Genomic DNA, 24696 nt, shown 5'->3' with positions numbered 1-24696 from the left:
AACTCTTACAAGAAACAAGAAAATGACAATGTATTTAACACACTTTGATCTTGTCTGTTTGAATGATGACAACTTTGCAGTTTAAGGTGCTTAAAGATCTAACGAAAGCAAAAGTGACATCATGTATAGGCAGATATGGGAAAATGCTACATAGCTGGGGTAAATAGAATAGGAATTAAATGTGATACCTAGGCAACAAAGGTGCACTATTAATTTTTAAATTATTAAACTTTAAATAATTTTTAAAACGTTTAATTTTTAGATGACACTTGAACTCTGTGGTCCCCAGTGCTCTGCATGCACTATCAGGGTGCAGGCAGGGGAGGAGTGGTTGGAACTGCTGCTTGCTCTTTCCTTTTAATATTTTTGGAGATGTTTTTCCATGCTGGATGCACGTCTACTGTGTTGCTAGCATTACAGTTGCTTTCCTTTAAAATTCTGGGTGGCAGAAGTTGATGTAAAGCTTGTAAGTGGGTTCTAACATAATGCTGGCAAAAGAAAGAAGTTCTATAGCCATGTGGATGACAAGCCCTTTGAAATGAGATTCAGGATAATTATTCTGTCTTTGCTAAATCTCCAGGCAAAACTTTCCTGAAATGAATGTTCCTTTGCGTCGGGTTTTGTAATATGAAAGGTCCTTCCTAAGTGATGAAAAAAAAGCAGTTGCAATGGCGAGTAGAGCAAATGAAAACTTCTTATGCTGTGCTAGTAGGTTTCCCTAGGGTGTCTGCTTGAACCTGGAGCCCAGGATGGATCAGTGACATTGGAAAATGTCTTCCCCTTGTGAGAGGACATTATCATGGCACTGAGGTTTGCAGAGCCAGCACATCTATAGCTTCTGCTCCCAAAGATAATGGTGAAAGCTATTGCCTGGGTTGACCAGTCACACTGTTTTAATGCTCTAAATTTGCCTTTGAAGCTTGCTTTGTGCATTGACCTCAGTATAAATTGAAAGCAGCTATGGGATGAGCATGAATATATTATTTTCCCCATCCAACCCTGCCAGTCTTTCTGAGATAATTGCATCTCAGCACCAGTGCTGAGTGCTCATAAACCCACACACAACATCCTCACAAAACTGTCTGTGTGTGAGTGAGAAGGGACAGTGTGCACACAGAAAGATGGACAACAGAAACTTGCTTGCTGAGCTGTTTAAAAGAAAGGGGAGATATGGGAACAAATGATGTCATGTTGGTTAATTTAGAAATTATTCAGTGTCTGAGAATTTTGAGCTCATCTGGGGGTCTCTTCTGCTTTTCTACAGCACAGATTTAACACCTGCAAGAGAAGCAAAAGAGTCCTTAAGAGGCCTAATCTGTGCACTGGAGTGGAATTTAATCTCCAGCTCAAATCTCTGTCTAGAGAGCAGAGGAAGAAGACTGGGGATATTTGCATTGATTTCAATGAGTGCTTATCCACATCTGGGAACTGAAGTTGTAATACTGTTATTAAAGCACAATTAACAGTTAAACCCTGTGACTCAGCAGAAGAATATATTTGGGGATAAAGCGCTTGGACTTCATGTAGACAATAAAAGACCTGCTCTGACAGGACTACCTGCAAGGTCTGGCTCTTGGTTAGCGTTCAGGATGGGTCTGAAACCTTCAGAGACCTTCTGTGGGAGCTCAGGGTGGGTCTGGAGCCTTGTAGAGCAGGAAGAGGAACCCTATACTACCAGAGACCCCCACCTCTTTTTTTTCACAGCAACCGTGGAACTGGCTCAAGGTATCAAGGAAAGTTTAAGTTGGATCATATATATTAAGTCTAGACCAATGCCTTATGTATTAAGGTTCTCCAATAATTTCAGGTATGTTGTTCATAAACACCTTGATGCAATCTTCTGTTAGAGTTGACTTTGTAGGTTTTTTTTCCAAAAGTCAACAGAATTATCAGATCACATCACTGCAGTCATCACTTTGCAGGTATGACTTTTGCAACAATGAAATGAAACAGACTTTTTAAAGTGTAAACTTTTATATTAAAAAAATAGCTCACACGAAGTCATTTAATCATAATCACATTTCATTAACAGTCCATATAACAAAATCACAATATACATATATAGTATGTATTTATTTATATGTTACTTTTTATTAACCATTAACTCTATGTAATAAAAATATATTACAACATTTGATATGTATTCACAAAGCACAAGCCATTGTAAACAGAATAGGCAGCACAGGCCCCTTATTCAAAAAACTGAAGGATTAAAATTTACTGTCTTGTATTCCTTTAAACTAGAAGTGTTAGTACAACAGAATTTTATATATCTGTCTTTACATGAATGGATATGTATATTAAGAGACTACAGGAGTTTAGCTTACCAGGGACACTAAAGTCCCATAGTCCATTTTAACCCATGGCACTCTTGAATATTTTGTCATTACAAGTTGGTCTGTGCATCACTCTATCCATTTATTAATATTGCCTTTTTCCCTCCATATAAATGGCCCCTACAATTACAACCCATTGTTATACAAATTAAAGTAAAATACAATAAATTATAATTTTATATTTATAATATAATCAAAACATGCCCTATCTACAGAAGCTATTATTAATGCTATTTCAGAACTACCTTTCTTTAGACTGACTAGGTGCTTAAAATTTATTTTTGTTATTTCAAAACAAAACAAAATGAAGTTTAAATACACAGGCCATACATTTTTAAACCTCTTATATGAGGTTCCTTACTGATCCAAGAAACACCGTTGTCCTTATAGCAAGCAGTTAGCAGCCCCTAACTTTTTTTTTTCTTTTTTTTTTTTTTTAAGCAAGTAATCATCTAATAATCTAATCTAGAGGAAAAGTTTTATATTCAACTGCATCTATAAGGACTAGTAATACATCACATTCCTGCAAGAGTTCAGAAGGGAAAGATTAATGATTGTCAAATATATGTGTGTTGTTTTTTTTTTAATGATCTTAAGTAAATAAAAACAACATGAAAAAAATCTAAGGTTTAGAAAAATGTGTATAAATAAAGCTAAATCAAGGCACCTTTTAGTTATCTATTTCTGTTTTCCAAGGCATTTTGTGATAATGATTTTTCAAACATGTTATGAGGGAAGCCCTATGGTTTCTGCTATAAATGACCCATCACATACTGTGGCTGATGCAGATAGCTTTATTTTACTTGAGTGTGGTTGGACCAGATGGTACAGTATGGATAAGTTGTCCCCTGCCTTGTCACATTTGCTGTATGACCCTGAGGACATCACATATTTTACTGACATTGTTTTCCTAACAAAAGTCAGAAAAAGTCAAGTGTCATTCAGCTCATGGGATGTATATATATATTTTTCTCTGTAGCTCGTGGATCACATTAACAAATCAGGAGGAGTAGAAATTAGCTGTCTTTGCATAAGGATTTCATGGTCAGGGTTGCAACGTAAATCACTTTGAAATCCAACAGCTTTTTATTTGTTAATTTTGTTCAAGGACTCAAGACAGCATAAGTGCAAAATGACTAAATAGGACTATCTATGGTGGTCAACCATATGGAAGGATATAGCCAAGTTTGCACACTAGGCCACGTTGCATTTCCTTTAGTATCTCACTAGGATGCACTGGCATTTCATTTGAAAGCACTTGTTTTCTTCTTCCTTAGGAACTCTTGCTGGATCAAATCCCAGTAGAATGGAGGCTCTCAATTTCCTTTTTGCTATTTCTGTTATTTTAAAAAAAAAGTTTGCTTCAGAACTGTAATTTTATAACTACAGGGACTAGAAAATTCTCAGTATTCAGTAAACTCCAAATGGAGATCCTTTTCCTAATATATCTTTGAAGACTATTAATCAGTTGAGTGGACTCATGCCTTTGGGTATATTGAAACCATGTGCAATAGTATTTCTTCAAGAAAAAAATCATATTTTACAACACAATTACCACACATGCATGCTTTCATCCACCTGATACTTTTGCTTCTCAACACACATTTCAGAAGTGCACTTACAGTCTATAGGGCTAACCATCTTTGTTATAAATATAGACATATATGACAGTATCCTCTCTAGGTCATTAGATCAGCATTATTTGCTTAAAAATCAACAATTCTAAATACATATTTACATGATACACACCAGAAATACATATAAGAAGTAGACATTTTATAGACACTGCAGCAGCTCTTTTCTCCATGTAAACTTTTATACCTCCCAACAAGGACAGCTGTCTTTTAAAGTGGGATGGTTTTCATAAAGAAGCTTTATTCATCAAAGATTACAAGGTATACTTAGTGCTCTGAATTAAAGTATAAAAAGCAAATTGAAAAAATAATAGATTTAAGGCTAAAATTTTATTGTCTCACCTATTCAGGCTTGGGTAGCTTATGAAGATATAGTCCCTGATTCTACCAACACAGAAGCTTATGCTTAGCACTAACGATCCAGTGTCACCTGGTAAAGCAAACACCATAGGATCCATGAATCCGAGTTTTCTGTGCTGAATGTGATGTGCAGTAATATACAGAGATCTTTTGTGCTAAATAAAAATGATCTGACATTAGTGTGAAGTCTCTGGTTTTGCTTATAAGGTTCATTTAATCATAAAAACATTTAGTGTAGGGAGAAGATAGTCCTGATAGTAGTGAAAAACAAGGAATTTCCAAAGAGTTGTTTCAGTGGCATTAACTGCACATGTAAAAATGAACAAGACAAGATATTCTGAGACCTCAGAACCTTCTTTATTCAGTAGTAAAAGGAATGGAGAAGCTATGAAAAGTTTTGCAAGTAAGCCCAGAAAAATTTTCTATCTGCCAACTACATAAACTTCCTGAGCTTTAAGAATTAGTCTGTCTCTTAAAGCAAGGCTCATCCAGGTGTAGATGGTTTCTGGCCATCCAAAGTATGTGACGAGTATCCATATAACCCAACTGAAAACCATTTAAGCCTTCCTAAACCAACAGGGACCCTCCTATAGAGGCTGTGCTGCTTGTGCTACGGGGCTTTGAGAGAAGTTTTCGCTTTGTCTTTGGGGTAAGTGAATGGCTGAGAGTCCTGGAGAGTTCCTGGTGTGGAAGCAGGTCAACAGGAAAAGCCTAGTGCAGCCAGAGCAACACATATCATTGCAACAGCAGTAAAGTAAGGATTAGGTTTCCCAAACTTTCTGGTCCTCAGCCTACCATTCACATCTATTTCTGACCCAGTTTTGTAGCCTCTAAATTGTGCTGATGCAGCTGTTTTTGAAGTCAAGTCTAAGCTGGCTGTCCAAAATGATTTTAGAAAAAATAATTTTCAGGATGGCTTTATTGTGGATGTGGACTAGGATCATTTCCCAGCACTACTGCAGAGCAGACATGCATTGGCAAAACTGAGATGGTAAGCTACAGCAAAAAGCAGTGATGTGCCTCTTGGGAGGTGAACAAGATGACCTCCAGAGGTCCCTTCCATCCTTAGCTGCTCTGCAATGCTGTGATGCATGAAGCTACTGCTGCAGCAGTCAGGCTTCATAAAGATTTGTCTGGGAGTTTTTATGTATTGATTATTTGACTTGATTAATTGTTATTGACTTGATTATTATAACTTGATTATTTCATAAATAAAACTTCAGAGGTTATAAAAAGTATGGTTCAGAGCCACTGACAACATAGCTTTGTGGGCCTTTGAGGGGTAACAACGGGGATAAACCTTAGTTAGAGATGGATCATGTAGTTGCCTAGCATTGAAAGTGGGTACTTGCACTCATGAGGAACTTAACAAACCCTGTTTACATCTTGCACTGTGCAAATACCTTTGAAAACACAGCCCTAAACATTCAGAAGACAGATCTATAAAATCTGGATATAATTATCTAATGGGACTAGATTGTCAGTTGAAGCAACAAAATATTATGTTGATTTATGTCAGTAGTAAACGTATCATTCTCTCATAGTTTTTGCCATGTGCAATTACCAAATCTTCACATCAAAACTAGTTCAAAAACATAACATAATATGGGGTCCTAGTTCATAGTTATGGCTCTGAAATTGTGTAAGTAACTGTAAAATGAGCAGAGGGAATCTGCAATATGACATAGTGAACTAAATTCTCTTAATTGTCTGCCAATGTTCTGCCTGCCAAACTTACAAGATATGAAGAAAATGTTAATTGAACATGCATGTGAGAAATAGATATTGCATATGGAATGCAGATACCAACAAACAGAAAACTGCATATTGCCTAAGCAGCTGCACAAGTTTTGCACATGCAGTTCCATATTTTGGGCACACATTGTAGCTGTACTTTACAAACTTTTTCAAAAATATTTAAACAACAAATGGAAAATCCACCCCTCGCACACACACTCACATTTGCGTTGACGAGAGAACAGTTCCACCTCATGACCAGAGATAATAAAGTAATGTGCATTACATTTGCCATCATTATTCTAACTCACTCGAGTGAAAGTGTTGTATAGTACACATAATACTCAGCAGACACATAGTTAGTCATATCTACATTCATCACTTAGACACACATTTTAGAAAAATTTGCCAGTTGCCTATAAGAATTCAGATGAATATCTAGCACTTAACGAGCCACGGTATCATATTTCTAGTATCTTATGAAATGTCATCAGAAAATGTTAGGGTATTACTTTTATTTTGTATATTGAGTCGGTTTATCAAGCACCAGCATGTACAACTCTTGCTTGCTTCAGATGGTAGAAATATGACAATGTGTCAGAGATCTGATGTAAGTTAAGGGCAAATTATATTTATTCTCTGCTATAAGATTAATCCTAGAAGAAAGGCACCATGAAAGAAAGACAAATTTTTAAACATATACAAGGGGAGAGATTTATTGCTCATGGTGACACATAAATCAACCAGTGACTGACTGTGATACACAGGCTTAATGAGACAAGTCCAATGTTATATTCTTCACCTTTTACTTGCCATCCTAACAGTACTATAGTTTTTTCTTCTGGGAAATTATTTTGCTCTATTTGAATAATGGATTGCATGCAAAATCCCTCTGGGACTAGGTTTATCAACAAACCTCCCATTGACTTTGGCAGCAGCCCCATGTCTAAATTGACAACAGTTGTGGACTTTAACAATCAGCCTGTTTTAATTTCTTAACTAAAAGTGGTCTTAGTAAAACATATAACATCCTGATACAAAGCATTTTATCTTTTTAAGCTGATAATCAGCTTTCTACTATCCTTTCAGAATACAGTCAAGCCATCAAAATGACTTGAATTTTGTAAGAAACAAATATTGAACTGGGTGTTTTTGCCTATTGTACCTGAGAAAATTATGTTAAGATTAACAAGTCAAATGATTAAGATGAGGTAGACAATGTAATGTGACTAATGGGTACCATAGAGTGTTGGAAAAACCTACTTGGATTCCATGACTATAGTTGTGTATTATTTTTTTTTATATATATATGCTGTAGTTTTATAACTAAACTGAATAGCTGAGATGAAGACTTACATGGTAGTTAGTTAATGATCTTCATTCTGTTATTATTTTTTTTTACACTTATAAAGCAGATGACAATGAGAGTTTATAGATTGCACCTGTGGTATTATGCCAGAGGGCTAAGGCAAGGTTCCTCACACTAGTGACCCCAAATCTGAGGTGAAAGTTTGAGGTGAAACCTCCCACTGAGTTACCTTTCTGGGTTCCTAATCTACAGTCAAAAATTATAGCAGTGGGCATTTTTGCAAGGTATGAAGGAAAAATATTGTTGTAATATCCGTTTTATCAAAGGCAGGTATTCATGGTGAAGTTTGCAAAATGGAGTATGCTGTTTGCAGAATAACTGATATTAATGATTTCTCACAAATAAAATATACTAATTTAGCTCATTAACCTTTTCTGCCAGGGCTTCTGCAGATGCAGACAGATGCCATACAATGCCCTTTGTTTAGAGAACACAAGAGGTGGCAACTAAAATTAATTCAATATTTTTAGTACTTGGGATTTAGTACTTTAGTATTTTATCAATATGGTCCTTACAGTTGGAATATGCAAGGATTGATGTTAATATAGCCAGCTATATTAGCTGTTATTTAAGTTGTCATTGCATGCATGAAGCCTGTTTAACTGAGAATGTTCATAATCTGGGCATGCATTGACTGTTTTACCCTCGTCAAAAAATAATATAAATAAATAAAATCTAATTTATGGCCACTAGAGAGAAGCTTTCTTGACCTACTGAACAAAACCTAATTTAATTTCTCATGTTAATTTGCCTTTGTCTTAAGGAATTTAAGTCACTTGCTGGAGACAAATGTGTGAAGAATTAAGATCAGGATTGGTAGCAAGTCTTTTGCCAATCAAAGTATAAATGTGAAGCATTTGAAACCAATAGTTCTTTACCTGAAAATAATTTTAAGTTACATTTTTTTGGAGGCAAGTTGTTTTATAAACTGATTATTCCTAAAATCATAGTGCTGACAACTGATTAATTATTGCTTTTTATTTTCTACATCTTAGTTAATAAGAAAACACTTAAACTATCATGTTGTAGTGTTTTCCCTGAATTGAGAGAGAAATCACTGAAAATTACCAAAGAAAGTAATTTGCCATTAGTCACTGGAGGATGGATTCAACGTTGTGGCTATGTGATGGTTATGAGGCCATCTATACACTTCAGTTTTACTTACAATGAACTAAATATTGTTTACAATAATTAAGATACTGTGATAGTTTCTGAGGAAGTGTCACATAGGATTTTCTTGATCTTGAAAATTTTAGTGGTATATGGGTCTGTGTTAGCTGCAGGCTGAGCTGAATGCATGGTAAATATTAATAACATTAATAAGCAGAGCAACATCCCAGTGTTACAGAGATCCAAATTGAAACCTCTGAGATTTGCACTTGTTCAGATGTGGAATAATATTACTGTCTGCACTTTCATGGTGGGGAGGAGGTCTATTATTTTTGCTCTACTTGCTTTGGAAATGATACTTTTAAACTCAGCTGTGGGCTCATTTTTCCTGATATATATATATAAACCATCATTAACTTATTTATTAATTTATTAATATATGGGGCAGGCAGACCAATTTTGCAGCCTTGGGGCAAAATCAATCTCCGTGTAGCTCAGATATACTAGAAAGTGGTTTGAAGGTAGGCAGGAATCATCCTGATTTTTTCATCCTATCTATCTTTTTTACTGTTCTAAAATTTAATGGGGAGGAAAATAATGGGTTTCTGTGAAAGTTACTTAGAAGACATGGCCGAATCCAGCCTGCAGTGTACCACAAAAGTGGCTTTCTCTCCATTCAGTTCTACAGAATTGTTCAAATAATATGTTTAAAAAGAGGTTGAAAACTATGCTGGGCACTGTATGAGTATCCAGGTAAAGATTTTGCTATTAAGCTTTTAAGAGCAACTAGACTGGGGTTGTTTTAGTAAAGCCAGATTGGCAGCTCAATTGGAGTGAGCCTTACCTGCAGCCCATGAAAAACACCACATGTATCCCTATGTGGCTTTTCTGAAATAATTTCTTGATCGCACCAGTCTGCTTCCTTTACTCTCATGAGCCCTTCCACGAAGGACAAGCTTTTCACCCTGTATGTATGCGTAACTGCTGATGAAAATCAATGGGAGATTTGTACCCGCAAAGCCTGCAGGAGCCACTTATCAATAGCACACTTGTAGTTGTGGGCAGGAGGCACCAAGCAGCCTGCCTCCCATAGGTGTTACAGGGGCTGCAGGAGGGACATGGACTTCAACCAGCCTCTGTGGCTGCCTCCCAAAACCTTGACAGCTGAGGATAGCTACTAGGGTTAGGCCAGTTACTTTTGTTTTCCATATATCACTTTATGGTTCCTGAAGATCCCATACCAGGCTCCTCATTCGTTCAGTTGCAATATATTCCGGTTGTGCGACTCACTCGTGAGGGCGGAGGAGTTGATGGAGCTTCTTTTGAGGATCTTGTTTATGATGTCCTTCCATGTCTTCTTGTACTGATTACGTAGCAAAGAGTACACAAAAGGGTCTGAAACAACTTTGCTGTAAGCTAAGCACTTGGAAATGATTCCCCAGTGGGAATTGATGGGGACCACAGAGGACAATTCAACAAGTCTGTGGAAACAGGAAGGTTGAAAGAGTGAATACTCATATTAAATGGATGAGGTAACAGCACAGCTATAAACTAACGACACCTACCCCTCACCCTTGCATTCCTCTCCCACCCAGCAAGGTATGAGGCAGACTTCAAAACAGCCTATTTAAAGGGAGGGCTGATGAGAAACTATTGACTTTTCTAGGGGACGACAATTCTAAAGGGTACATGTGCTGCTGGACAGCCCCATTATGCAATGGAAAATAAGATCTTTGCTGAAAACTATCTTCAGCAGCAGGTGTTCTTAAACCTGCCTGGAAAACACTCGCTAATGTTTCTTCAGACAAAGGACCATTTCCAGGGAACATTCTGAAGTGTGATTCTTGCAGCAGAAATGCCAACAGTGTATTTCAAGCAGTTTAGAGATGAGGATTTTTTCCCCCTCACTCATTTTATTTGCATTCCATGAACTTTCCATATATTTTGTCGTTTAAAATAGCACTGGCAGATGGTGTGGTCCAGTTGTTTGAGCATGAAAGTGGGACTAAAGAGCTTGAATTTGTTGCCTCACTGACTAGGAGCTTCTGTCTTCTCTCTCCATTCTGGTTTGCCTACACTGCAAATTCCCTGGCTAAAATACTGTTTCTTCTCAAGTATTTGTGCTAGGCTTAGCACTATGGGTCTGCTGCCAGTGATGGGGCTTTAGTCAGTGCTGTGGTATTAATAATTCTAATTCTGAGAACAGTTGTGTGTGCTGCATGCTAGCAATTTGATCATTTTGTACTTCACTTCGATTAGAAGTGGGGTCCATTTGTTCAGTGATGCTTTTAGGGGTGGTGACATTACCCAATATAACCTGTGTGTTTTGTTGTAGAAAAACAATATGTATAAAAATAGTATCCGATGCACTCTGGGATAGAAAGTCAGGCAAAGCAATTTATAATTTAAGTGAACTTTGTAAAACAAACCTTCCACTTCAGTATGTCAGTAGTGCTCAAAACATCCCAATACTCAGGGGTTCTTAGTTAGATACTGTTATAAGTACTTCTGCTCTTGCAAATTCTTACCTATAAGGACCTCTTCTTTTTCATTTTGAAATGGTTTCTGAGAACCTCTTTAGTATCCATTTGCATACATTTCAACGACATGCCATGGAAGCCTAAGCTATATTAAATGAATAATTTGATAGAAACATGACATAAGGATGTTTACTGAAGTCAAGGTTTGACAATTCATTTTATACTCTCTTAATTTCACTGTCCAATAATTAAACATCAGTCACTGATAACAAGTTTTAAACAGAAGTATCATCCTGTCACAAATAGCATCTTTACATCAATGTGTTCTATTATCAAAGAACAAATTATTTTGGGATTCTTTATACGTTTTACTGAGATGAATGGCCATTCCAGAAATGTGCTGCAGTTGGTCTTGTGCTATTCTCCAGGGAGATCATGCAAACTTCAGCAGACACAAAGGCTGAAAGTATTATGTATGTGAAAAGAGGAACTCAAATAACTATCGAGTTATGGGCTCACAGCCACGTGAGACATTTGAGGTGACTAGACTATATGATATGAAAATACTTGAGAACTGCTCTTGCCCTTCCACTGGTGTTGTTTGGCATTGTTGTAATTTACATTGAGCCATTCTTATTCTTTCTGTTCCTCACATATCTGATGGCTTCTTCCTTGCATTTTGAATTTTACTGTGTTGAATTAAATCCTGTTGATTTACTTTGTCAAATGTTTTACGAATGTAAATTTGATTAAGCTTAATTAAATTCAGTGGATGCCTCGAATGACCAAGGTATGATAAATTTGTATTTGAGCCTCTGTCACTCAGTTCTACGCATCGTTAGCAATCTCCATTTAAATACATCAAATAAGCACCTGATGGTTGTAAGCCTAGACCTACTCATAATGCCTTCAGTGACTGATCAATTTAAAGGCTTTTATCAACACTTTTATCAACAGAATCTTTAATATTTCCTCAAATTATTTCCTTAAGTGTCCTCAATATTTTTATATTTTGCATTTTCCGTGTGTTATTTTTCATAGTATATTTGCAGATGTACTTGAGCAGGTAATGATATGACAAGGGAGAATGTTTTTAAACTAAAAGAGAGGGAGAGTTAGATTAGATGTTAGGAAGAAATCCTTTACTATGATGGTGATGAGGCACTGGCACAGGCTGTCCAGAGAAGCTGTGGATGCCCTAGAACACCTAGAGGTGTTCAAGGCCAGGCTGGATGGGACTTTGAGCAACCTGGTCTAGTGGGTGGCATCCCTGCCCATGGCATAGGAATTGGAATTGGGTGGTCTCTCAGGTCCCTTTTAACAGAAGCTATTCTACGATATCTAGCAACAAATGCAGACTACCCCCAAGATATGCAATTTCATTTCATGTAGAAACAATTAAATATCATTCTTGTAAAGACTGTCATATAACTTATTGCCTTTGAAAGGGTTTCATGAAACATCTCAGCCAGGAAGATATTTTCAGTGAAGAAGCATTAATATTTCAGATCAACCTGTAAATTAAATTCTACAGTATTGTCTACATAATTCCCCTACTTGCTTTCATAAGCCACTCTTTTACTGTCTGATAATACCTGTACTTCAAAGCTATAAACCGTTTTGCTGTGATACTTTGTCAATATTTTAGAAATATATTTCTGTAGAGCACTTGGTGTCAAGTGGCTATCCAATTATTTTATTTCATTTTCAGTAAACAAACAAGAATGTTACCTTGATGTGTAAGACCTTGATCTCTTATGCAGTGGAATACACAATGAAAATGTTTTATCAACATGTGCAGTTAATCATTTTAGTAAAATATTTTACTGAACGTGTATAGGTCCAGCTGGCTAGTATAATGGCAACATCTCTCTTGTGCATTGCCTAAACTTGAGAAAAACTGAATTACAAAGAAAAGTCTGAATAGGCCAGAGAGCCTCAAACAAGCTAAAATGTCTGGTTGTTTTGGAGTAAAACAAGTCACACTTCATTTTGGAGCTGGTAGATGAACTGATCTTCTTACAAGAAATTTATTCTCTTGGCCCAAAATGGGGAAGTTAGATCAACTCTTTAAGCGTATACTTCTAACATTTATATTTGTTACTAATTCTGGTTTTTGTTTTTCACAGAAGTCTCATAGTAACAGAATTTGACCTTAGGCATTTATTTTGTGTTAATGATATGAATAAGCCAAACATCAGTTTTAGTTTGACTTTTATGCTTATTTTACTTTATTGCTTGGTAGAGTGAATCTTATGTATCCTGTCTTGCTAGTGGAAAAAGCCTAGCCAGTTTTGCCTCATAAGTGGTACATATATTACAAGCAGACAGCTTCTGTTAAGGAAGTAGTGTGACTTGTGGACCTTCAGCTCTTGTAAACTGTTGCTCTTAGTCATTGCTGCTCTCCAGAGCTGTGGGAACCAGCTGGCAGCAGAGATGTGATGATAGGGAGCAGCACTGGCCAGCTTGTGCCAGCAGATTTCTCATGCAGAAGGAAAATCTCTTTACCTCATGTCATCTGTAGCTCTTGAGGGAGCCTATAAGGCCACTGTCTTCAAATATGTCAGCCTAAGATTGCATAGGAAAAGCATGCATTTAATATGCATGAACAAGAACATAACTCAGAACTCCTCTGTGGGTTTGCTTGTTTGTCTGTCCAAGCAGGATTTGTATGCAGAGGGCAGTCGACGAGTGTAAAAAAAACATGGTTTGTTTATCCCCTGAACCCCAGAGATTATACAAGAGAAATTCAATCCTCCTCCTTAACCTGAGGGCTTGGGATTGCAAACTTCTTTCTGATATTACTTCAGGATTTTTAATTTAGGGCCAATTTCCTCACACATAGACAGCACTTATTAAATGACATGAGCAAAGTTCTGTATTTGTCTGAAATGCCTGGAGTTGGACATGAATATTAGAAATTGGTATGACTTATTTTAATCTTTCTTATAAAAAAGCTCCTTAGAGAAAACAGGTTTTGAACATTATTGTTCAATTGCGTAATGATAAATATAGCAAAAAAAAAAAAAAAGAGATGTGTACTAATAGCATTTTTCCAAACCAAGCAACAAGCTATGCCTATAAATATACAATACAGGGTAGTACATCTGTCATACTGCTACTTTGGAACATGGAATCAAGAAGAATGGGGTTGTATAGATATACTACTTAAGGTCAGCTACTGAACTAATTAAAAGCCTGTTTTCCTGATAAAAGGGGTAGCTAATCTGATTTTTACCTTAATGTAATCTGAAAGACTCTGACCCAGAGAAGAATTTGTCTGACTGGGGCCATAGGCATGGCTTCCTCGTTGGCTTGTGGGACTGCAGCAGACAGCCGGTGGTTTTTAGTGGGGAAGCAGAAATATTATAGCGAAACCTGGTGATTAGCTGCTTTGAGGCCTTAATTCATAAAGTACTTCAGTGCATGTTTAAAGTGTTCTGCCAGTTAGAGTCTGCTGTCTACAAGCAGTGCTGAACAATACACTTCATCAGTTACCTTCTGTTTGCTGCCTTGAAAAGTGATTGATTGCCTCTGTCTTGTGAAGTGCAAAACACTCTGGACATAGTCCAGAAAATAATACTTGCTTGCATAATTAAACCTATTCTTCCCCTGACTTCTGCATTTCAGCCATACACAGGAGGCACAGGGAAGCACAGTAACATGCATCCTGGAATACCCATCCATGCAGCATGGTCCCAGGAAGATTGAGGTAGCTAAACAGGGAATTCCATTTAGCCTGTCATGCAGTAATTCCTTTAGATCAGTTAGAGATGAAAAGGCCAATAAAGTGATAGCCCTTACTTCTTATGTCTGACCATTGCACAAGTCTTTTCCTTTGCTGAAAAACATCTTTGTGCATTTTGGACCTTATGTCTCAAGTCTTGTAGTCACTGCCCATGGAAAAGCTATTAGTCTTTAATGGAATGAAGACTTGGGTGAACATTTAAGTGAGCCTTGTAAGGATTAGAACAGATAGGTTCAGGATTTTTTTTAATCCCTCTTCTGCACTTCAGGACTATGACGACAGAAATTAGGATGACTCAGAACTAAGAGTAAGGGGGCAGATGGTGCCTGAATACTGGGCTGAGATGTGAAGAGCACAGAAATACTTCTGACAGCCCTGGCTCAAGCACTCACTGTCACTCAGGACTGAGCTGTGAGCTATTCGATGACTGTGATGATTCTCATTAAGTTCAGAGACCCAATATAAAATTAAACTTAACTACTTGCAATGACAAATACTCTAATATCTTATAGCCTGAGAATTAAGGCTAAGTGCCTATTATTATTATAAATATTTTCATGCAATTTTAGTGCACAGAGCATGGAGAGTCTTCTTGCCCCTACTAAGTAGAAGTGAAGAAATATATGATAACACTGCTATAAATGTATTTGAAACATTTTTACAAATTATTAGCATAAATAAATTAGCTATTATTATCATAAACATAAAATGACTGTGGTGTGCTGGTTTGCCTTTCTACAGAGACTACAAGACCTTTTGTGAATTGTTTGGTTAGACATAGAAAATCATGATATTATATTGAGATGAAAAAATTGGTTTTGCTGTGTAATATAATTAGTATAATTGCTTATACTGAGTCTTAATTCAGCTTTTTCAAGGATTGTGTTGTTTTACTTTTTTTTGGTCAATCTGAATTTGACTGAAGTCATCCCCCAAAGTTTCTGTCCAATAATATCTAAATAGGTGATGTTTCAGAAATACTTTTTTTTTTCTGTTCTGCATAGCAATATTTCAGTTTTTCCAGAGTCTTAATAAGCACAAGTTGTAAATTTATTTCTAATAACTTGATAACACTTCTTCAGATATACACCCTCTTTCTTATTTTTGTTTCATAAGAGTGTTTCCCACAGGAGCCATTTCCAAAGATAAACTAGTAGATAAATAAGGACACCTGACCATAAATCACAAGAACTTTTTTAGCCGTAATCCAGGACGTGTTTGATATTTAATGTATATGATCAAGAACTCGGTCCAAACAAAAACCTATGGGTTGTCTGTGGACCGTGTTGTCACCTCATCTGGATCTTGATTTTACATCCTGACCTATTCAGACAAGTGCCTTATCTTGTGGATCACCCCATTGGGCTAATGAGGTAATCTGAAGAGTAGCAGAGTTGGTCTCAAAATAACTACAACATCTATGGGCCTCTGTGGGCTAAACTCCTAAATCACTCCCATGCAACCAACACATTGACTTGGCTGACCAAACAGGGCTTGGCCCACAGGTTGTAGCAGGATTATATCAGATAAGTGCTATGATATTCTATATAGTTTTGTTAGCTCAGTAAATACAGCCTCTGTCATAGAAGTGGAAATGCTGCACAGAATTTTCAGAGGAGACTAGAATCAATTTCTAGCTCAGAGTGCACTGCTTTTCCAACTTGAGTTCATCTCCACAGTATTCTTCACTGCATAGGTTCCCACTTACCTTGTGATAACATAAGGTGCAAAACAGAGTATAAAAGTACCGATAAAGGTACTTATTTTCTTTGTTGCTCGTTGCCTCCGTCTCTTTTGTTCTTCCAGACAACGCTCTCTTACACTGTGACATTCAACACAAACAAGAACATGAATCATAATATCAGGTAGCAGACTTTAATGGCTATAATTCTGGAATGATTGAAATCAATCTTTCCAGTAAGTGCTTGCCAGCAAGTGCTGTATTCACATATATACAATAACATGTTTCTATAGGACAACACTGAGTATCAATCCTTTATATGATTTTACCCTTCAAAAATAATTATGGGGAAATGCAGGTATATATATATATATATAATATATATATATAAATATATATGTAACATTTACACACACCCCTTATATCTATTCATATATAGACAAGTTGGTGGAATTCAGCCTTGAATTCAGCTGCAGCAACTCCTTTCTGAATTACTGTAAGCTGTGTATGCAGGCTAGAGTTTGCCTCATGATATTCAGAGATTTGGAAGATATCCAGAGTGGGGTAGGCAACATGCTGCTTTCCTAGAAATAGCAATTCAAATGACAATATCACAGATAGGAGGAACTGCCCAGTGAGATAAGCAGCAAAACATAATAAAATTGTAACCGGAAAAACACCCTCTAAACATTCAGCCCAACATTAGAGCAATCGTTACATCCCATAGCTGTGAACTGTGTGGCCATAAATCTTATGACATATCCTGCACGGACTGAGTGCTTTGCAAAGCTGGGAATTATGCAACAAATCTGAAGAACTGTGATGTTCTGACTCCACAGATCAAACCACCTGCCTTGTTTCAGATCAAACGTACAAATTAGTCATGCCCTGCGCTTTCCTACCTGTGGCATTTTGTGGCATTTTAGGACATGAGTTTTCTCATTTGAGTTTCCTGGTGGTGGTCACAACAGGGTGCCAGAGAGCTGCAAAGCCCCTCCGGGTGCAGGCAGGGCAATAGGATCATGGGGCTCTGGTACCCATGATCTGAGCCCACCCTTCCACTGCAAGAACACCCCTCTGAGATTAGTACATTGGCTTCCTGAGACTAATAAAGTCAATCCTGCTCTACCTGTTTGGGCAACATCTGTGCTGGCTGCATGAATCCCAGGGATGGGAACAAGCAAATGGTTGGCCAGGTGAGAATGGGAGGCACTGGTTGTATCTGCCAGAACCACCCCTACCTGAACTAGTGCATCAGCCAACACACTTCCTTTGGAGAAGGACAAAAATAAAGCCAGGCTGCATGCCAAAATCCCTCTCTAGGCATATAACAGCACTATGTGTTGGTTTATTGTGCAGGTCTTGGGACAAAGCAACCACGTGTCTTGGGAGAAGTGAGCGGTCTGGCCCACGTGCTGCACATTGTAACTGTGTGGGGTTGGTCTCCCTCTGCTTTTATTGTAAGTTTGTAATTGATGACTCAGTGCCCGGTTCCACACATGTATTTTAATAGCTATGGGGTTTATGACCATACCCTTACATTATTTGTTGTAACTAAATGTCTAATCATCATCTAAGCATGCGTTGTGTCCTGAGAATCTCAGTGTGCTTTGCAGCTCTCCATGGCAGGTAGTTGCTATGTTACCTTTCTATTGGACTAAAGAAAAAAAAAAGGTGTTTTTTTTTTGTTTTTTTTTTTTGTTTGTTTGTTTTTGTTTTTTTTTTTAATATCCATTTTATTTCTGGTCTTATCAAGCCCTCAGAGCAGTGTGGTAGCTGGCAAAGTGATGGCAAAGTGAACAAAATACTGGGGAAAAAGTTCGTTCTCCTTGAAATAATGAATTTCCTCACGAAGAATATGCCTAAGTAGAATTAAAACACATCTAAAAGTGTTACATGTTCTATGTCTGAGTTATTTGCAGATCGAAGTGACAGCTGAGAAGAAAAAAAAATCTACCTTTTCAAGGGAACCTATGATATGCTTTGAGTTCTGCAAGAGCTGGAATATTTTTAGGTGCAAACAGCCGATCTGAGAGGTTCAATAGCTTCACTTAAGACCTGTGTTTTTAAATTCATGTTATCCCAGGAACATGCTGGTATAGAGAAAGAAAACTCCAAAGTGGGTTCAATTAGGGTGCTGTACTGGGGAGGAGGGCATTATAATTTTTGTTTCTAGAAGTTTTACCAGTTATATTTCTTCACATTTTATTTGACACATGCAAAGCTGTCTTTGATTTCTGGTGCTCATGCATGATGTGAAAAGTCCTGAAGACTTCAACCAATTGCTTTTGATCAGCCTCTCCAGATGTAGCTAATAAATACCTACCTTTGTGATGTGGTATTTTATCTCAATCCTTCAAACAGAGAATGTGTTCAAATGGGTATTTTGCTTTTGTATGCTGTTGTGTGCGGTAAGATAAAAATATATACACAGGTTCCAGTAGTGACACTGGTAACAGAACCGGGTAGTTGACTTAGCTTTTATTTAAAGATTTTAATATCCTGGAAAATCTGAGATATATCCCTTCAAAGGTTTGGTATTCTAAACAAACTTTATGAGACACTAGACCTTAAGATCCAGTATCTTTAAGAGCTGAATACACCAAAAAGTTAGTATAGATAATTTGGGTTAAGAAATACAGAAGTTAAGCAATTAAGTGGATTCTTGCCCAAGCCACACTATAACTCAGATAAATCGGTTTTAGGAACAAAGTCAAGAGAAAGCAGTACCCAGTAAAAATGCCTGAGCTAACTTGAAAGGACATGTGCCCTAAACATTCACACGATTTTATGTGGTATTTAGAGGTTTCCTTTGTACTCTTCTCAAATGATCTTCAGAAGATCACTTGTGTCTTTCCAAATCACAGGTAATAAAGCCATCTGTCACAATGCCTGTCGCTAGACCCCCTTGCGGGTGGATTCTGAGTCACAGGGAGCAGAGAATTGTCCATACACATTTCTCAGCAGTGAAACTAGATCATGCAAAAAGCCAGAAACGTCAGGGTAGTTGAAACTGGGATTACAAACTTTGTTCCCTCATGTTCAACCTCACAGCACCCATGTCTATACTGTTAGGTACCATAGCAAACACTAATCATCCCTTTATATATACCACTTATATAACTCAAATTATGCCTTTGTTAGAGTTTTAGGAACATCGCTTTGTGAAAAGCCTTTGTGTAGCTCTCACGCTTGTGAAGGCAATCCAAGGTTTGACTCTGTCAGCTGCAGCAGCTGTCACCTCTTCAGGCAACACCACCAAGGGTTAAAATCAGCCATCATCCCTGCAGTCTAAGGAATAAGTTAAAACTCCCCTTTCTTAGAGAATAGCCTGGTGTAAGAGCTACACAGCAGTTAGTAAATAGAGGTTACTCACAGCAAAGTGCCTGTATAACTCTGTCTCCTCCAAAGAAAGGTCTAACGCCCTCAGCCCCACTGAACCTGCCCTTCAGTGATGTGATTACAAAATGCAGGAACACCCTCAAGTTAACTCAGACCAGAGAAAATGCAGAGGAGGAGAAATACCATTGAGATTTTTGCCTCTTTTCTGTGCAATCCAGCCATACTTGAAGCATGAGGTGTAACGATTGCTATTTCAAACAGCCCTGGTGGGTTCGCAGCTCTGCCCTGGGAGAGGCCACTCAAAGCCTGTGCAGAAATCAAGATCAATCGAGGTGTGGTTTAGCAACCAGACAGCACGTGGGGTAGAAGGGTGGTTTTTCCTCTGCGTGACTTGGTGGATAAGGGAAGATTTATACATGTGTTTCTCAAAAGCAGGACCAGGACTCACCCAAAGTCCTGTTCCACATTCTTGGTCAAGAGACAGATCAGACAGCTTCCCTGGAGAACTTTCAGCAAGTGTTTCTGCTCCTCTGGCACAGTGCTGGCCTGCCCTGATCCTTTCAGACTTATTTGCCTTGGGCTTAGGAATCCCCAAACTGTGACCTTATTCTGAGGACAGCCACATGTGCTCTCAGTCCTGCAGCTCAGCTCCCAGCTGGCTGAGGATGGAGGGAGCTGGTGTTTGCCTCCAGCCTGCAGAGCAAAGGACAAAGCAGAGGGGGGGCGGGAGGGATGTCTGCCGTGGGGCTGCCCTCTTTATCTGCTCTTGGCTTCCTCGCTTCCAGGCAGATTTCTTCCCCCGTATCAGACACCTCACTGTGCTGGCAGCTGCTAGCACTTCGCTGAAACACATTTCTCTTCCCTTCAGCCTGTGACAGAGACAGTCTGAACTTTTAAGATTCGGTCTCTGACTGTCTCCCAAGTAGCGCACGCATCCCTCACAGCCACTCTGTCACTCGGTGTAGCCAAACCATTTTCTCCCTTCTTTTCCAGGCAAATCCATCAAACCCTTTCCTTTCCAATCACCCCCTCCAGACACGCTCCTCCCCAAAACCAAACTCTGAGCAAACCAGGCCCATTTCTCTCCACACTGTGACCAGTGCCCCCGCTTTCCCCTGCCCAGAGCTCACCCACTGGCTTTGCCACCCTGTCCCAGTCAGAGCTGGTTCTTAACCCACCTGCCCCAGCCCCTGGGAGCCTCTCAGCCCTAACCAGGATAATCTGATCCATCAGCCCACATCCCTCTCCACCCTACCCCAGCTCTGTGGGTTCATTTCTCAAATCACCAGGTGGGTCACTCTGGCTGGTCCATTCTCCGCAGTCCAATCCCACGTCCTTCCAGCCATGCCTGCTTCAGTCCTCTCTGTTTCACCCTCTCTGCTTCCCGTGAGCAGAGCAATGGCACAATCACACTGCACACCAACTCCTGTGCACCAGGCACCTACCCGGCTCCTCGCCAGGACCTCTTCCTGCCCAGCACCGCCCTGGGGCTTCCATCCAGCAAGGATTTCTCTCTTTCAGCTTTACAGCTCAGTTCTCCTTAACGAGCCAGGAAGCTCGTAATGAGCTCCCACCCTCCCTTCTCCAGTGAAATCTGCTTCCCTTCCAGATCCAGGCACATCCTATTCGTACAGAATTTACAGTTTGTGTATAATCTCTGATGTGACTCTTGCACTGCTTTCCAACACGTTTTCATGTCTGTTTGGTGCTTGCCTGTAAGCCCGTTATTCTCCCAGCCCCTGGAGACTTTTCTCCTAACAATTTCCTTGCTTACGGACTCTCATTAGCAATGAACTTTATACATCCCTCGCTTGTCATATTAATGTTGCTACTGAAGTCTCTCTCAGCTGGATTTAAATACAGGCATTCAAGCATACACATTTTGCAGATGCTATTCCCTTACGATTCTGCCTTCAGAAAATATAAGGTTACAGAGGGCACAGCACTACGGACAGAGCTGGGCAGAGGAGCAGCACACAGTGCCCCAGACTCCTTTCCCTTCCAGCTCCGAGTGGAGGGACATGTGCCCCCTCTCAGTGAGATCCCGCAGCATTTGGGGCTGACAGTGCCCAAACCCACAAATCTGTCAGTCACTAAATCCACCTCCTGAGACAAGGGGCAGTGATCTGACCATTGCCTCGAAGGGAAATGCATGCCCAGGTAAAACAGACTGTTTCTTTGCTCTCCCTCTCAAAACAAGCTCCTAAAAATAACAAAGAAGAGGTTTTTTTTTGCAACCCCAAAAATGAACACAAGTACAAAGAAGCATGCAGAACAGAAACCAACAGGGATGCTTGTTTTCTTCCCCTCCCGATCCCCTGCTGTGATACCGATCAGACTGTACTTAACATAACACCGAACCCGGTCCTTGCTTCCTCTGCAACAAAGTCTCACCTGCTGCTCTCACAGGCACCTTACCTGGGATGGATGTCCACAAGCAGCACCAGGGTCTGCATAGTGATCACGTCAATCCGCTTACAGTGAAACCGTGCCACCTTCAGCACTTTTAGATATGTGAAACACAGGACTATAAGGGAGAGGAGGAAGCTGAGGGTGTGAAAGACCCCAGTGAAAATCACAAACTGTGTCCTATCCTCTGGTCTCTTATTGTACAGGGTGCAGGAGGCATAGAGGTGATGGAAACCCACCCAGGAGAGAGAAGCTGCCACTATCGGGAACGACACCGAGTGCAGCCACGTGTAGCTCAGTATGAGAGCAGCATCTCTGTACCTCATTTTGGAGTGATAACTTAGAGGGAAGACCACAGCAATCCACCTGTCAATGCTCAAAGCTGCCATGCTCAGCATGGAGTTCGTGGTGAGGAAAGTCTCCAGGAAGCCCACAATGTGGCAGATCTGATCTCCTCCTGGTTGACTCTTGTAAATGATCCCAGCCAAGGTCAGGGGCATGTTCGAAACGGTCATCAACAGGTTGCAGAAGGTGAGGTTGAGGATGAACAATCCCGGCACCTGCTTGCGGATGTCAGCGCTGTACAGGAAGCACATCAGCACCAGCACGTTGGCCAGCAGGGCCACGAGCATCAGCACCACCACCACGAAAGCCAGGATCACCTCCCAGATGCTCATGGTGCGTCCAGTCACAGGAGGGACATCTCCGAAACTGCGCCGCGCCGGCACCCGGGGACCATGGCGCGAGGCGCTCTCACCTCGCCCTCCTCCCCAGCCTGCTCGCACTCTTGCATGCCCTCCGTATTTTTAGAAGAGCTGCAGTTTTTTTCTCCAACCTCCCCCTCCTCGCTGCTCCTTTCCACGTCAACGCTCTCCGAGACGTGCACAAAAGCGCTGGGAATGCCCATCAAACTGTGAGGAGGGCTTAAAAAATATCAGCAGGACTGAACCACTGTCTCCACTCGGTCCATTTGAAGGCGAGCAGGTTATTCTGAGAAACTGCTCTCCTGAGATCCCTAATTATCAGCCCAAAGCTTGCAAGCAATTCACCGAGTGAATTGTGCTCTCTTTCTCCCTTGCTTTCTCTCTCTCTCTTGCTCTTGCTCTGCCCTCCCCTCTCCTCCAACCCTCACTCCCTTCCAGGCTGAATGTAACCTGCTTTTTATGATCACAGATAAAAACCCCATTAATGGATTAAAGCATGCACACTGCTGGTGATTCGCAAACGTGATTATGTCATCCCCACTCCACAACCCCTCCCCTTCTCCTTGCAATTGTGACTAGACTTTCCTCAAGAGAAATCCCATGCTTTCATTTAATTGATTTAGCCATTAATTTGCAAACAGCCATGTAACCGAATTCCTGCACTCTGCTGTGTTTCCTGCATTTCAGTGCATCACTTTCACAGTTGCTGCCTGCTGTCTGCTAGGGCAGGGGCTTTCTTTTCCCTTCATTAGCCAGGTCCAAAAAGATGGGAAAATGGATGTACTCTGCTACTCCTCTGGAGCTGTCATTAGGCTACCGGAACAGTTTTACAGCTCCAGTTTAGCACTTTGCCATCCTCTGTCTCCAACCACGATGCGTAGGAGGAAAATGATTGCCTTCCCTCCTCCTTGGAAAGCAAGGCAACTGAAACCCCAAATGCTACGGTGACTTGCCTGAGGTCATGGTGCAGAGACAGCAAGGTGATGTTGGTCTCACCCCTCAGCCCGGCTTTCCCCCCTTGCCCAGCCTGGGTTTCCCCCAGTCAAAGCCTCCCTCCTGCAGAGTGAGCGCTGCAGCCACAAAGGGGCTTGACAAAAGCAAACAGGGCTACGTCTGCACTGCATTTAATTACATTTTAAAATTAAGTCTGTTTTAAAGGGAGGAGTGGGAATGGTTCTCTGATTGCCTTTGCTGTCCCTTTAAAAGAGTTCTAACCAGGAATGCTAAAAGGTTGCAAGCAACTGGGGCAGCTTTCTCATCAAGGCAGCCAAGCCTTAATCCCTGTACAATGAGGAGGGAAAAGATACCCCGCAGCACAGTTATTGTGCTCAGTAAGTGCCTCGGCACGTGTGCGAGAACTAGATGCCTAGGCGGATTTTTCCCCTGTGCTTGCAGCACTTGCCAGCGCTGTGCACGCTCGATGTACAGCAGCTATGCCTTGCAGACACTTGGGCTCAGTAGTGGAGCTGTCACCGTGCACGGTGTCAGTGCTCTGCACCTTACAGGAAGGCCCCTTTGCTTCCACTCAGCTGTTTCTGCCGTGGTCATTTCTTCTTAAATGAGGCTTTAATAGGCTGAGAGTGAAAGGAATTCACTTTGTAAGTCAGAAGACTGTCATTAGAGACATCAAATAAAGTGTCTGGTCCTGAGACATTGATCAAAACCCACATGAAAAAACCCTATAGGTGTCTGCTTCTTCAGATATGAGGGCTCTGTACCCTCTTAGGAGAGGTATGCTAAGGAGATCAGAGAGAATGTGCAGATCTCACTGCAGTGCAGCCCCAGA

General features: G+C 40.0%; 1 protein-coding gene across 1 annotated transcript; it reads right to left on the bottom strand.

The window, feature by feature from the left end:
• Positions 1 to 2000: 2000 nt before the first annotated feature.
• GPR26 (G protein-coupled receptor 26) lies at positions 2001 to 22883 on the bottom strand. The gene is made up of 3 exons (XM_005023174.6): positions 22216 to 22883; positions 16483 to 16596; positions 2001 to 10027 (listed from the first exon to the last, which is right to left on the bottom strand). Exons 1-3 carry the CDS (start codon positions 22881 to 22883, stop codon positions 9796 to 9798), a joined length of 1014 nt encoding a protein of 337 aa, XP_005023231.1. The 3' UTR covers positions 2001 to 9795.
• Positions 22884 to 24696: the final 1813 nt, after the last annotated feature.

This window comes from Anas platyrhynchos, chromosome 6, assembly GCF_047663525.1.
Source record: "Anas platyrhynchos isolate ZD024472 breed Pekin duck chromosome 6, IASCAAS_PekinDuck_T2T, whole genome shotgun sequence".
Lineage (NCBI taxonomy): Eukaryota > Metazoa > Chordata > Aves > Anseriformes > Anatidae > Anas > Anas platyrhynchos.
The sequence above is the reverse complement of the archived record's forward strand: the minus strand, read 5'-3'. Positions and strand labels throughout refer to the sequence as shown.